This window comes from Lissotriton helveticus, chromosome 8 (assembly GCF_964261635.1).
Source record: "Lissotriton helveticus chromosome 8, aLisHel1.1, whole genome shotgun sequence".
In the NCBI taxonomy this organism is placed as follows: domain Eukaryota; kingdom Metazoa; phylum Chordata; class Amphibia; order Caudata; family Salamandridae; genus Lissotriton; species Lissotriton helveticus.
Genome location: NC_136069.1, coordinates 962,619,055 through 962,635,185, shown reverse-complemented (window position 1 = coordinate 962,635,185; position 16,131 = coordinate 962,619,055). Strand labels below are relative to the sequence as shown.

Sequence of the window (16,131 nt, the reverse complement as noted above, 5' to 3'; positions counted from 1 at the left end):
TACTGTTTCTACTTGGTATCAGGACACAGTTCTTACAATAACCCCACAAGATAGTTTTAGTAAGAAAACAGAGACCCTGGAGGCTGTATTGTGAAAGTTCTACCCGTTGTTATAAAGGCGAAGTTACATACAGGTCTCGTCGCCCGCATTGGAGGAGCTGCTGCCTGTGATTTGAGTTTGGGAGTATACCGCCCTCTCTCTGCTGATGCTGCATTTTAAAACTCCCTGCACCAGACGTGTGAGGTAATAAGAGCAGCACGCAGCCCCCTCTTCTCAAACAAGCAATGCCATGCTGCGGCTTAGAAGAAGGCTGACCATAAATAAATGTATCTGATAACAACATACTGTGTCAAAGCCTTCACCCTAAACATATTATGAACTTCTATCATTTAGCTCAAAATAAAACATTTGGATGGTTATTAAATTACATGAACAGATGCATTTTTCAATGCTGCACTGCATTTACTTTTCTGTTTTTTTTCTTAGTTGTTTCTTTCTGGTTTTTCCATCTTTTTCTTTCGCTTCATCTCTATCTTTCTATTCTTTCACCTCTCCTTTCTTTCTCTCACCTTTCCCTTCTTTGTCTTTTCTCTCCTCCTCTTTCTTCCTTTCTCTCCTCTTTTCTTCTTTTCTCTCTTGCTTTGTTTCTCTCTTCATTTCCATCTTCCTTCATTTTTTCTCTTCATCCTTTCAATTTTCCTTTCTCTCCATTGTGAGAAGTTGGCCTGATGTATGATGTCCACAGTTCTGTGGGCACCTTGTATCAGTCCAAACAGTCCCTTAGGGTGGTGGTTGTAAAGTCAACCTTATAAACAAGCTATCCTAGTGGTAGCATAGACACAAGCCGTCTTAGGCTCAACTCAAGAGGGCATGTGAAGCTAGCTGTTTTACCATATGCAATCCTGTAATATCAAATGAAAGGACACCACACAAGTTATATATTATAAAAATATATGTATTTTTTCTCAGAATAATCCCCTGTACTCTTTATGAGTATAGAAGCACAAGCGTTTAAACAAAAGCACAATATAACATATGAAAGTTGCACAATTATGGATGAGGCCGGTGGCCACTCAAACCATATATCAAAAAAGTGGTATAAGTATCACTAATCGAACAGTGGTAAGGCCTAGGGCCTTGGGAATCGCTGGGACTACACTGGACTAACAGCAGTTAGGACGGGAGAAGCCCGCGGGATTCGGGTGCAGCGCTTAAAGCACACGCATGCACCAATGCAAAGTCAATGGTGCGTAAAAGTTATCGAGTTACAGTTCTAGGAGACTTCCGACTGGACTAGAAGGACAAAACTTTAGACTTGGACACTAGAGGTGTAAACCACTACAGGAGCACCGGCGTTCAAGAGTTACCTCACCCACAGGAAGCGGGTGCACAGGTGCAAAAGCGTGTCGGGTTTCGTCGTGTAGATCTATGGAGCCTGGAGATGAAGATGCTGCAGGCGGCCAGAAGAGAAGAGTCCGGTTGGATCCAAGGGTGGATCGAAGATGTAGAGTACCTGAAAGCAGAGGGGACAGAGTCTGGGTCACTAGCCAGTGACCAGGAAGGAACCAGGCGATGTCGGGCGCAATCAGGTGGTTGACATGAAGCTTGTCTCCGCTGCCACGTGGACTCTGGGGCACCGAGGATGTCCAGGAGTGGATCACGAGTTGGCCTACAAAGGTTCTCGCTGACGGCTGTGTCGGCTTCCGGATCAAAGTTAACAAGCCTTGGCAAGTGCAACCCATGCAGGATTGGAAGATTGCTTCTTGACCGGACCAGCAAGGTCAGATTGGGTGCTCCTTTTCAGGGTAGTGAGGGCCAGTCTGGAGAAACCAGACTAGCAGAGCAAATTCAAGGTTTTGTCAGTACTGGGGCCACTAGCCAATGGGCAAGCAACCGGATCAATGCGTCAAGCAGAAAAATGCAAAAGGGCCCCACGCAGCACTCGATGAGTGTGGAGGGGAGATCTTCGGTGCAAAAGCTACTCGGGGCTAAGGCTTCTCAAACCCCAATGCACAGCATCAAGAGAGCCTCGGGATCTGCACGGTCAGCACTTTGTGGTTTTTACAAGATGGCCGGCCCCACGCTTAAGGTCACCTCCAAGGGTCTCAGATTCGCGGGGACTGTGGATGGAACTGTTAGAAAACAGGGAAGTTGGGTCTTGTCAATCTTTGTTGCTCGAGTTCCGGCGGGAACTGCAACAAAGCAAATGGTGAGGCACTGGATGGTGCCTGTTTGCACAGGGTGGTCACTCCTTGAACACAAGGGAGATTCTTCAGTCTTCTACGTCGAGTAGGATGTTGAAGGGTCCAGAGTTTTGTTTAATAAGTTTCAGTCAGGATAATCTGATGTGCATTGGCACTGCTCCCACCTTTATTTCAAATCTGGGGGCTGGATTACCTGCTAGGTCCCTCCTATGGGTGGGACCCAGGAAGGGGTTGGTTACACCCCTTTCCCTTTGTCCAGTTTCGCTCCAGGAATGGGGCTGGAGTGCCCCAGAACCGGTTTGACTGGATTTTGCATGGGACACCTTGTGTGCCCCAGGCAGTGTCTAGTTTCTTTCAACCCTCCCTGCTCCAATCCACTATCTCCTGTCTGGGGTGGTTTAGCACCTCCCTGTGACAGGAAACTCTTTGTCCAGGCCTCCCCTGCCAAGTTTCGGTCAGCAGCAGGAGGTCAGACTTGTGTCGGGGCAGCAGCATCCATTTTGTGATGCTGAGGCTCTGGTTAGGATAAACCGCGTTTTAAGTAAAGTAACATGTCTTCTCCCTCTAGAAGGGTGGAATGCTACCCCAGTCGCCAGAACTGGCGAGGGGGTAGTATTCCAAAGTGTATGACACCAAACACGACATGTTTTGATAAAGCCAAACCAAAGTTAGCAATAACCGCGAGGATTATAATGCACTTAAGAGTATATGGTATGGCAATATCCTGGAACAGCAGTAAGGAAATGGTTCCGAACACTGCAGACAGGCTAAGCTCATGCTAGAGCACCATCTCACATAAAACCAAGCACTCTGCCTCCAGGATTGTTAAGGCCTGCCATAGGAGTGACTGATAGGTATATATGTGTCCAGATATAGGTTTAGATATAGGTGTACTATATCTAAGCAAGGGGTGATTACACCACCTTGCCCCAGATGAGTGATCAGCCAGTTGTGTCAATTTAAGTACCAGCCAGGGGTGGCAAAAGATATACTGCAGCCCCTGGTAGGCCTTGGATGCACCTATGCCCTGAGCACCTATAGTGCATTGGACAGGGGCCGATAAGGTGTCCAGTACCAAATTGGTGATGCACCTATAGTACATGTATGTGAATTTAGAGAGCAAACAGCAGGCTGTGGGTCTGATTAGCAGGCCCACAGCCACATTAAGTCGAAAACCAGTGAAGCAAAAAGCAAAAATTGGGGTGACCATAGGATAGCAGACCTTACTCTCCTACATAACCCCCCCCCCCCCCAAACGCAGGGACATTAAACTTAACCATGACCAGATAAGTCTTCATGTTCTAAGTGGAAATACCTGGAGAGACCATCTGCATTGCCAGGGTCAGTCCCTGGTCTGTGCTCCACTGTAAAGTCCATCCCCTGTAGGGAAATGGACCACCTGAGCAGTTTGGGATTTTCACCCTTCATCTGATTAAGCCACAAGAGGGGCTTATGGTCTGTCTGAATTAGGAAGTGAGTGCCAAACAAGTATGGTCTCAACTTCTTCAGGGCCCAAACCACAGCAAAGGCCTCCCTCTCAATGGCTGACCAACGTTTCTCTCTAGGGGTCAGCCTTCTGCTAATAAAAGCAATGGGCTGGTCTTGACCATCTACATTAAGTTGTGAAAGCACAGCTCCCACCCCCAACTCAGAAGCATCTGTTTGGACAATGAACTCTTTGGAGTAGTCAGGACTCTTTAGGATAGGTGCAGAGCACATGGCCTTCTTCAGGTCTTCAAATGCCTTTTGACAGCTAACTGTCCACTGAACCTTTTTTGGCATCTTCTTGGATGTCAAGTCATTTAATGGTGTCACAATGGACCCATAGTTCTTTACAAATTTCCTGTTATACCCAGTCAGGCTCAAGAAGGCCCTGACTTGTGTCTGGGTAGTTGGAGGAGCCCAGTCCTGTATGGCCTGTATCTTGCTCTCCAATGGTTGAACCTGACCCCCACCTACTAGGTGGCCCAGGTACACAACCTTGCTCTGCCCTATCTGGCACTTGGTAGCCTTGATAGTCAGGCCTGCCTTTTGCAGGGCCTCCAGAACCTTCTTCAGGTGGATCAGGTGATCCTCCCAGGTGGAGCTGAAGACAGCAATATCATCTAGATATGCTGCACAAAAGTCATCCAACCCAGCAAGGTCTTGATTCACCAACCTTTGGAAGGTGGCAGGTGCATTCTTCAAACCAAAGGGCATCACCACAAACTGATAATATCCACTGGGGGTAGAGAATGCTGTTTTGGCCTTGGACTCCTCAGCTAACCTGATTTGCCAATAGCCAGCTGTAAGATCAAATGTGCTCAGAAATTTGGCAGAAGCCAACTTATCTATGAGCTCATCTGCCCATGGAATAGGATGAGCATCTGTCCTAGTGACAGCATTGAGACCTCTATAGTCCACACAAAATCTCATTTCTCTCTTTCCATCTTGGGTATGAGGTTTTGGCACAAGGACAACTGGCTGGCCCATGGGCTCTCTGATGGCTCAATAACTCTAAGTTCAAGCATTTTCTGCACCTCAGCCTTTATACAATCCCTGACATGGTCAGGTTGCCTGTAGATTTTATTCTTCACAGGCAGACTGTCACCAGTGTCCACCTCATGGGTGCACCAGTTAGTTTGACTGGGTGTACCACTACCCCCGGATAAATCTGTGCCCAGATGCTGTTTGGGGATCCATTGGCCCAACAATGTCTATCCAAACTCTCTCAAAGGGCACCCCCACCACAGGTAGAGATATAAGGGGGGCCTTTGTGGTGCCACCTGATTTGCCACTGGCTTGGCAGGTGACACAGGAGCGACAAAACTCCTTGGTGTCTTCTGACATGTGAGGCCAGTGAAAGTGAGGGACAAGCCTGTCCCAAGTCTTGTTATGGCCTAAGTGTCCTGCAAGGGGAATATCATATGCCACGGTGAGAAGGAAGCCCCTAAATTGCAGAGGTATAACCAACATCTTGGTAGCACCAGGCTTGGAGTCTCTAGCCTCTGAATAAAGGAGCCCATCATCCCAATACACTCTATGGGTACCTTGAGCATTCCCGGCAGCCTCAGCAGCAGCTTGCTGTCTGAGTGGTTCAAGAGAAGGGCAAGTTAACTGAGCCTGCCCCAGATCTGCCCTTGAGGGTCCCCCTTTCCCCAGAAACTCAACCTGATCATGTTCAAGTTCTTCCAGGACAGTCTCCTCTTGGGTCACAGAACAATCCTCCTGAGAGGGCTGATCCTCAACCTGGGGCAAGTGGGAAGGCGCTGCCTTTACCCTCTTGCTCTTCCTCTTGGGTTGTGGTTGGTCTATTGTTTCAAGATCCACCACAGGTTCAGGTAGGCACTTCTTGGCTTGGGACCTAGTTACAACAAGGACATGTGCTGAAATCCCTAGTGTTTCTGCATGAGTCCTATACTCCACTTCTGACCATAAGGATTCCTCAAGATCATTGCCCAAAAGACAGTCAACTGGGAGGTCTGCACTCACAACAACTTTCTTGAGGCCAGTTACCCCTCCCCAGGAGAATTTAACAACAGCCACACTTTGAGTAGTAGTGGCATTGCTAGCATTGATCACTAGGTAGTTCTCACCTAGTATGATTTGTCCAGGGTCCACAAAGTTAGGTGTCACCATAGTGACACTGGCACATGTGTCTCTGTAGGCCTGAGCCAGTTTCTCATTGATTAAAGGCGTCTGTCTATATTTGTCCAAAGTATTGGGACTCATAGGGGTGGACACAGATATGTCCACATCATATAGCAGAACTGCCTGAGTAGGGATTCTGACTAGGCCAGACTCCATCTCAGTACCCAGGGTTAACCCCACTATAGCCTTGGGTTGTGTACCACCACTGCTGACTGTACTAGAGGGTGCAGGTGCCTTAGGGGCTGCAGTGATAGGGACTGAATTTTTCGTGGTGCATTCACTACCCCAATGAGAGGTAGATTTACAGAAATTGCACCAAGGTTTCTTTGGCCCATCATTCTTCTTCTTCTTGTTTCCATTCTGGGAACCACCCTCCTTATTAGAATTATTTTGGGGGCCTGAAGAAGACTTCTGGTCTTTTTCTTTTTCTTTCTTATCCCCACCCTTCTGGTCTGCTTTCTTCTGATCACCACCATGGTTCTGGGGTTTCTGCTTAACCCTTGTTCTGACCCACTTGTCTGCCTTCTTTCCCAATTCTTGGGGAGATGTCAGATCTGAGTCAATAAGGTTTTGATGCAATAGCTGGTCCTGACAGTTATTAAGGATCTGTTCTCTCATTATTAGATTGTACAATCCTGTATAGTCTGAGACTTTACTTCCCTGCAGCCAACCCTCCAGAGCCTTAGTGGCACAATCAACAAAATCAGTCCAGTCCTGAGTCTGAGCTTTTTGGGTATCTCTGAACAACAACATGTATTGCTCAGTGGTTAGGCCAAACCCATCAATAAGAGCACTCTTTAGGACAGAGTAGTTTTTAGCATCCTCAGGTCTAACAGTGAGGAGCTTGTCTCTCCCTTTCTCAGAAAAGGAGTACCACAAGATTGCTGCCCACTGTTCTTGAGGAACCTGCTGTACCATGCAGGCTCTCTCCAGAGCAGTCATCCATTTGTGGATGTCATCCCCTTCCTTGTAGGGGGGCACAATCTTTGTCAGGTTTCTCTTATCATAGGACCTGTCTTTCTCTCTAGGAATAATGCTGCCACCAGCGGGTTTCTCCCCACACAGTTTTTGTTCCCTTGCTAAGGCAAGTTTAACTTGGGCCAAGGCTACCTCTTCCCTCTCTATCTGGAGTCGGACAGCCCTCATCCTGGCCCTATGCTCTTTTCTCTGGGGGAAGTCATTCCCCTTTGAGATTCCCTTGAGGCACTAGAAAGGTGAGATTCCCTGGAAGGAGATCTCTCTCTTCTATTGCCTGGGAGAATTATGTTTTGGGACCTGGGGAGGTGCTGGCCTCCTCTATTCCCATGCAGGTCCAAGTTGGCTTGGTTAAGCAATCCAACTGGTACCCGGTTATCCCTTTGATCCTGATCCGAATCATTACCTTCTGATTCTGGGTCCACCTCCTCATCTTCTACCTCTGGGGTGATGTTCTCAGTATCTGGGGGATTCACTCCTTCTCCTGAATTACCTGAGGGAACTGTTCTAGTTTTCTCAAGATCATCCTTCTCTGGGATGGCTATCATGACAGGAATGGTAGGGTTGTGACCCTTTCTCAGCCCCCTTGTAGTGCACATGGCACTCAAGTCCTTGTGGCTGAGTTTGTCATAGCTGGAAGGTGCCTTGGTCAGGTCACCTACCACAGGCAGAGAGCTGGAAGCTTTACCTGTGCCAGACATGACTCTAGTGAGGTGTAAGTGGTGCACTTACCTACACTAAGTGTTTTCCTACTGTACCTTGCTAGTGAGTTGTAGGCAGGGTGTGCTACTCCCTTTGATCTACAACTACTAAGTTCAGTAGAATAGACATTAAATATGTAAGCTTTGTTTATATGTACCTATGGTACTTAATGTGATCTTTCAATTTGATAAAAAGATTGCAATGGTAAAACAACAGCAAGCTCAAATCTCAACCGCTGCACACCAATGTGAAAAGTTGGCCTGTTGTATGATGTCCACAGTTCTGTGGGCACCTTGTATCAGTCCAAACAGTCCCTTAGGGTGGTGGTTGTAAAGTCAACCTTATAGACAAGCTATCCTAGTGGTAGCATAGACACAAGCAGTCTTAGGCTTAACTCAAGAGGGCATGTGAAGCCAGCTGTCTTACCATATGCAATCCTGTAATATCAAATGAAAGGACACCACACAAGTTATATATTATAAAAATATGTGTATTTATTCTCAGCATAATCCCCTGTACTCTTTATGAGTATAGAAGCACAAGCGTTTAAACAAAAGCACAATATAACATATGAAAGTTGCACAATTATGGATGAGGCCGGTGGCCACTCAAACCATATATCAAAAAAGTGGTATAAGTATCACTAATCGAACAGTGGTAAGTCCTAAGGTCTTGGGAATCGCTGGGACTACACTGGACTAACAGCAGTTAGGACGGGAGTAGCCCGCGGGATTCGGGTGCAGCGCTTAAAGCACACGCATGCACCAATGCAAAGTCAATGGTGCGTAAAAGTTATCGAGTTACAGTTTTAGGAGACTTCCGACTGGACTAGAAGGACAAAACTTTAGACTTGGACACTAGAGGTGTAAACCACTACAGGAGCACCGGCGTTCAAGAGTTACCTCACCCACAGGAAGCGGGTGCACAGGTGCAAAAGCGTGTCGAGTTTCGTCGTGTAGATCTATGGAGCCTGGAGATGAAGATGCTGCAGGCGGCCAGAAGAGAAGAGTCCGGTTGGATCCAAGTGTGGATCGAAGATGTAGAGTACATGAAAGCAGAAGGGACAGAGTCTGGGTCACTAGCCAGTGACCAGGAAGGAACCAGGCGATGTCGGGCGCAATCAGGTTGTTGACATGAAGCTTGTCTCCGCTGCCACGTGGACTCTGGGGCACCGAGGATGTTTAGGAGTGGATCACGAGCTGTCCCACAAAGGCTCTCGCTGTCGGCTGTGTCGGCTTCCAGATCGGAGTTAACATGCCTTGGCAAGTACAACCCACGCAGGATTGGAAGATCGCTTCTTGACTGGACCAGCAAGGTCAAATTGGGTGCTCCTTTTCAGGGGAGTGAGGGCCAGTCTGGAGCAACCAGACTAGCAGAGCAAATTCAAGATTTCGTTGGTACTGGGGCCACTAGCCAACGGGCAAGCTACCGGACCAATGCATCGAGCAGAAAAATGCAAAAAAGCCCAACGCAACACTCGATGAGTGTGGAGGGGAGATCTTTGGTGCAAAAGCTTCTCTGGGCTAGGGCTTCTCAAACCCTAATGCACAGCATCGAGGGATCCTCGAGAGTTGCACGATCAGCACTTTGTGGTATTTCCAAGATGGCCAGCCCCACGCTTCAGGTCGCCTCCACGGATCTCGGGTGCGCTGGGACTGTGGATCGAGCTGTTGGAAGGCAGGAAAGCTGGGTCTTGATGATCTCTGTTGCTCGAGTTCCAGCAGGAACTGCAACAAAGCAAACGGTGAGGTGCTGGATGGTGCTTGTTTGCACAGGGTGGTCTCTCCTTGACCACAAGGGAGATTCTTCAGTCTTCTACGTCGAGTAGGATGTCAAAGGGTCCAGAGTTTTCTTTCATAAGTTTCAGTCAGGATAATCTGATGTGCATTGTTATGTTATGTTATGTTATGTTATTCAGTTTTTGTATAGCGTACAGCTACTCACAGGGAGTGTCCCGACGCTTTCCACCCTCAACTCATAGGAAATAACACAACACAGCTAAAAACAGACAACAAACCATGCAAAAACAGTGGGAAATTAGAAAACAGACTGGGAGTTAAAAAGCCAGGTCTTCAGGCCCCTCCTGAACTGGAGCAGATTGACAGTGCTCCGAAGAGAAAAAGGAAGCAGATTCCAGAGCTGGGGGGCTCTGCAGCCAAAAGACTGCCCTCCCGCACGGGCCTTCCTCACCCGTGGAACCACCGCTTTTAAAAGAGCTTCCGAACGAAGGGAACGAGCTGGACGATAGAAAGATAGTCTCTGCTGCAGATAGCCCGCTCCTGATCCATGCAGAGCTTTATGCATCAGGGTCAAGGATTTAAACTGAATCCTCTTCCTGATGGGGAGCCAATGAAGCGCCTGGAGCAGGCCGGAAGCTCGAGCGCGCCTCCCTAAGCCAAAGATCGCCCGGGCAGCAGAGTTCTGCACCACCTGAAGGCGCTGGACCAGATAGTCCGGGAGGCCGAGAAAAAGAGCGTTGGCATAATCTAGCCTCGAACCAACCAGAGCCTGCACAGTAATCCTCCTGTGCTCCTCAGATAACAAGGGCAAAAATTTGCGGAGCATTTTCAATAGTCCATAGCAAGTGCCGGCCAGGCCAAGAATGTGAGTTCGGAGCGACAGCTGATTGTCTAGCTTGACGCCCAAATTTTTGGCCACCACGGAGGACTGTGCGGGAGGACTCATGTCGGACGGCCACCAATGCTGCCACTCCGGATCGGCAACGCAACCAAAAAATAAAATCTCGGACTTGCCTGAGTTGGCCCTCAGACCGTTCCGTTGGAACCAGTCGAAGACCAGCGCCAGGCAGTCCCGGATTCTCTCTCCCACAAACTCTTGATCTTTCCCGCATGTGAAGAGGAGTTGCGTGTCGTCGGCATATGAGACGATCTGGGCCCCATACGCCTCCACCAAGGCCGCCAGCGGGGACATAAAGATGTTAAATAATGTGGGGCTCAACACAGAGCCCTGCGGAACCCCAACTCCCAATGGCGGCATCTCGGCGGAGCTCTGGGAAACCCAGACCGTCTGGCGGCACTGCTCCCACCTTTATTCCAAATCTGGGGGCTGGATTACCTGCTAGGTCCCTCCTATGGTTGGGACCCAGGAAGGGGGTGGTTACACCCCTTTCCCTTTGTCCAGTTTCGCGCCAGGACTGGGGCTGGAGTGCCCCAGAACCGGTTTGACTGGATTTTGCATGGGACACCTTGTGTGCCCCAGGCAGTGTCTAGTTTCTTTTAACCCTCCCTGCTCCAATCCACTATCTTGTGTCTGGGGTGGTGTAGCACCTCCCTGTGACAGAAAACTCTTTGTCCAGGCCTCCCCTGCCAAGTTTTGGTCAGCAGCAGGAGGTCAGACTTGTGTCAGGGCAGCAGTATCCATTTTGTGATGCTGAGGCTCTGGTTAGGATTAACTGCGTTTTAAGTAAAGTAACATGTCTTCTCCCTCTAGAAGGGTGGAATGCTACCCCCGTCGCCAGAACTGGCGAGGGGGTAGTATTCCAAAGTGTATGACACCAAACACGACATGTTTTGATAAAGCCAAACCAAAGTTAGCAATAACCGCAAGGATTATAATGCACTTAAGAGTATATGGTATGGCAATATCCTGGAACAGCAGTAAGGAAATGGTTCCGAACACTGCAGACAGGCTCAGCTCATGCTAGAGCACCATCTCACATAAAACCAAGCACTCTGCCTCCATGATTGTTAATGCCTGGCATAGGAGTGACTGATAGGTATATATGTGTCCAGATATAGGTTTAGATATAGGTGTACTATATCTAAGCAAGGGGTGATTACACCACCTTGCCCCAGCTGAGTGATCAGCCAGTTGTGTCGATTTAAGTACCAGCCAGGGGTGGCAAAAGATATGATGCAGCCCCTGATAGGCCTTGGATGCACCTATGCCTTGAGCACCTATAGTTCATTGTACAGGGGCTGATAAGGTGTCCAGTACCAAATTGGTGATGTACCTATAGTACATGTATGTGAATTTAGAGAGAGAACAGCAGGCTGTGGGTCTGATTAGGAGGCCCACAGCCACATTAAGTCAAAAACCAGTGAAGCAAAAAGCAAAAATTGGGGTGACCATAGGATAGCAGACCCTACTCTCCTACATCCATTCTGATTTGATAATTATTTCCTTTATCTCTTCCTTTTTTACCTACCTTTTTCTTCAATATTCTCTCATTTTGGGATTGCCTTATTAATGTCTTTCTTTCTCTCTGCTTCTTTTTTTTGTCTCACTTTTATCAATCTCCTTTCTGTATCTGTGTTACAGCCTCATTTTTATGTTTCCTTCTTTTCACCATAATACATCTTACCTCGTTTCTTTTATGGAGAAGCTTGGCTCAATGGTTAGAGCGGCAGACCCTGATGCAGAGGTCTGGCCCCGGACCAGGGTTCAATTCCCGCCTTGGCCGCTCTTGCACTCAATTTCCCCGGACCTGATAATTCTCGCCTCGGTGCCTAGTCTAATCATGGGTCCCTTAATCTCCACAATGGCCCCAGCAGCACTTGGATGCCTGGCTTCACCTTGGGGGTGCCCAGGAGTGGACATTTCACAGGAAAGCCAGGATGGGTTCCACAGCGGTATGAATACAGCGCTACGAGACCTCTGGGTAGAAGTGCGCTATACAAACACATTTACATTTTTTGGTTTTCTTCTGTATTCTTCCTAAAAAGTTGTTATCTCCTTCTACCCTTTCCATTCATTGCCTCTATCACCTTTGTTACTTCTCTTCTTTGTTACTTTAGGCCTTGCAATCGTGTCTCCTTCGTTCCTCCGTTCTGTTTTAGGTCTCGCCTCAGCAGTGATCGCGCTGTCTCTGCGAATCATGCTGTTTTCAAGATGTGGGTTTTAAAAGCTCATCCCATTTTCAAGGACTTTCCCTGTTACATGTGTTGTTGCTCAGAGTTTGTGAGCACTGTAGACCATTGCTCAGGGTTTACAGAATTCTGTTGTAAACAGGGCTGTAAAATATTGCTCTCCTCTTGCCACATTTGCTCTGCATTCAAAGACTGATGTCTGTTTTGACTGCAGCCACCTCCTCCTTTAGGCTTTTAACCCCTTCCACGCTCATGACGAGCTGAGCTCGTCATGAGTTGCGCCGCTCGCACGCTCATGACGAGCTCAGCACGTCATGTAACGCGGTATTTTAAATAAGTCTGCGCACAGCGGGAAAACCGCTAGAGCTGATGCGGTTAAAATGCATGACCTGGTGTCATGGTCCCTGCCTTCCTATTGTTGTTGCTGCCTCCTTTTCAGAGCCCAACAAGCATTTGCAATGCAATAGGTCTCGCATTTGCAAGAGTCTGAGTTCTTGGCATTGTAAATGACAATGCCTTTTAGTTGTGTGTTTTTAAAACCTGCAAGTGGTGCGTAAACACCAGCTTTGTACTTATATTTGTTGTTTATCAGAAACAAGACTGAAAGTAATTGCACCTCTTTTATGGTCAGCCTTGCTTCTCGAAAGCAACGACTATAGGTATAAAGAGCGCAAATGCAAGACCTATTGCATTGCAAATGCTTGTTTATTATTGTGTTCTTTTAGTAACCGGGTTGTCTACCAATCTGCGATTTATGAGCAAAGTTTGCAGTATCTCAGACTGTCCATCAAATGACTTGGGAAAAGGAGTTATCGGAACAATAGGAACATTCACTTGTGAATATAAATAGGCTGTTGGTGAGGCGGAATTCTTCGTTTTGTGTGCTTTGGTTTCTTGCTAGAAAATAACTGAGACTTGCGTAAGTAATAAAACAATTCAAATGATATCTAGTAACCATGCTGTGGTATTTAAAAGCTTTAAAACAGTGCGAGTGAGCACCAGACACGTTAGAGGAACAAGCATTTGCAATGCAATAGGTTTCGCATTTACAAGAGTTTGAGCTATTGGCAATGCAATAGCTTAAACTCTCAAAAATGCGAAACCAATTGCATTGCAAATATTTGTTTACTAGCACCCATGCAGCACTTTCACATTCATGGAGACTGCCCCACTTTCTTTAGACAAGCCGCGTTTAAAGAAAGGGGCGTGGCGGACATTAAAGTGAAACAAAAACATCTGCTTGTCAATTTTACAAACAGAATTATTTTTTTGTAAAAGCGTCCATGCCGCGCTTTCACTTTAATAGCAGCCATGCAACTTTGTTTTAGATGTGCCATGTCTAAAGAAAGGGCCAGCCTCCATGAATGTGAAAGCGCCACATGGATGCTAGTAAACAAACAAACAAGAAAAAATTAAAGTAAGCATGGCCGCTATACTTAAAGTGGACCGCGCTGATAAAATAAATAAATAAAGATACTTACCCACTATAGTTACAGCGGATCGCCAATAGTAAATAAAATAAAAGCAGGCGGCGTGCTGCGACGTAGTGGCTGGAAGAGGCGCGAATTATTAAACAAAATAGTGCTCACAGCCAAGATAATGCAGAGCGGTAACAAGACAAGCAAAAGGTCCAGTTGTTATGGGAGGTAGCAAATGCAGAAAAAGGCGATACAAAGGAGGAACTAACAAGCCTAATAATGACTCAGAAGCCAGCATTTATGAAGGACAATGACACAAGCCAATTAAAAATATGGGCGGATAGTGGGCGGGGCTTCAGAGCAATACTCCAATACTGTATGCCTAGTAGCAGCGCATGCACTGCCCACCCAAGCTCGACCTAAAAATGAAGGTTTCCTAATCTCCCATATTCCTGTTCTTTATTTCAGTGGCAACCTTTCCTTATTTTTAATGAAATGTCCCATATTTCTACTTCTTCAGGAATGCTGTCAGAAGGCTATCTTTGTGGAATCTCTTACTGGGCAGAGGAGAATATGACATCTGTGTTCTATCAAGAAGTTGCACCTGTTGACAACGCCAAGTTAAAATCTATAAGTGGCTTTAATTATACTTCTATGGCGATTTCAAAAGACACCATATGCTATCAAGATTTAGGGTCGCAAATGAAAAGTTCTTCATTCCATGAAAGGCATACATCTCCAGTTGTTGAAATCTTAGGAGATTTACATTTAAATAGAGAAATGTACTTAGTTCCTTCATCATGCAAGAGCATTTGCACAAACTACAGTGATTTGCACATTGCTGGGGACCAAGTGATGCCTATGAACTCAGCAATGACAGACTTTTCAAGTGATTGCACTTTTGAATTTTGTGATAGGCCATTTTTAGATTCCTGTCAGATACCTCCAACGATGGAGTTTGTAGCATCTCCTGAATCTCTTTCCAAGAAGAGAAGCGGAACCACATCATTGTGGCGAAGAGGCAGTAGCAAAGATAAAAGCATTATACAGCAAAAGCAGCCACTTTCCAATTCAGTTCTTAATGAGTATTTAGAGCAGAAATTGATGGAGCTCTATAAGAACTACGTAATGGACAAAATGGTCAACAATTCCTCCCCAAATCAAATGATGGCCTCCGATTTCATCATGAACAATGTGGACCAGATCAGCATGCAAATATCACGAGAGCAGAATATGGAAACTACAAAAGCCAAAGATATGGTGATAAGCTGTTTGTTGCGTTTGACCAGTGGGAAAATCTCTGCTGAAATCAGCACACCTCAGCTGCAAATTTCGATTGAAGGCAACACACATTAAATTTGAAAACAATTACATTGGTACAAACCAAATATATTACATTAACCCCTACTAAGCATATATATAGATATCATATCAATGTGTCTTTTTGAAGCTGTATATAAATGATTTGTTTTGTTTATATGATGTAATATATTCTGAGAAGAAAACATTCTCCATCAGAGATGGGGTTTAAAAAGATGATGCCTTGCTTGATTCTTACTTTTACAAGTTGATATATATAGAGTCCCGCTTTAGAGTATGTTCAAATTTTAAATATTAATCCTGTGTTGAAATACCATAATGCATTATGTGACTTCTCTAATAACTTTTAAAAGCATTTAACATATATATGCATTCCCCTAACTCGTCCTTGTTTTACAGGCATGCACCATTGATTCCTTTTTATTTAGTACTTGATGAACCTGTGCTTCTTGATGTTTAGCGAGCTAAAACTGAGGTTATGTATTTCCCCTCATACTGAAAAATGAAGACCATGCCATCCATCCTGTATCGCAGTCCACCAGATCTCTTGTACTAGTTAGGTCAGTCCACATTCATAGGGTCCATTTTAGAGCTAGAGGGTTCTCTCTTAAAGATCCACCAGGATATGTGCCGACCAGTGGAGGCTGGTATGACTCGTGTGTGGCAGGGTGGGGCCTGGGGGTGGGGGAGGGGGGTATGGGGACATGAGGTTGAGCGATGTAAAACAGAAACATAAAAGAATATATATGATGCTCTTACCTTGCCGCCGGGTCCTCTGTTTCTATTCCTTCCTTTGCTCTCCCCGTGAGACAGGAAGCCAGGAAGAACAGCCAGGCTCCCCTGAACAATCACAACACCGCAATGCTCAACCAGGGGATGGGGGCCTGGGCTTGTTCTCCACGCAGCCTGTAATGCAGCCTGCATAAAGAATGGGAAAAGAGTGCATGACTGGTTTGGGCGGCCCAAAGGGCTGACCAAACAATCATTGCACACTTAAGAGTGGACACACCACTGCTCCCATGCCCACCCACAAAGTAAACATAAAATGATAAT

General features: G+C 46.5%; 1 protein-coding gene across 3 annotated transcripts in view; it reads left to right on the top strand.

Moving 5' to 3' along the window:
• Positions 1-15,294, top strand: part of TASL (TLR adaptor interacting with endolysosomal SLC15A4) — a 197,857-nt gene extending 182,563 nt beyond the window's left edge. For all 3 annotated transcript variants that reach the window (XM_078656099.1, XM_078656100.1, XM_078656101.1), the window contains one exon: positions 14,279-15,294. In XM_078656099.1, coding sequence (XP_078512225.1) covers positions 14,281-15,114 — 834 coding nt within the window. In that variant the 5' untranslated portion in view covers positions 14,279-14,280 and the 3' untranslated portion in view covers positions 15,115-15,294. The remainder of the gene's footprint in view (positions 1-14,278) is intronic.
• The last annotated feature ends 837 nt before the right edge of the window (positions 15,295-16,131 follow it).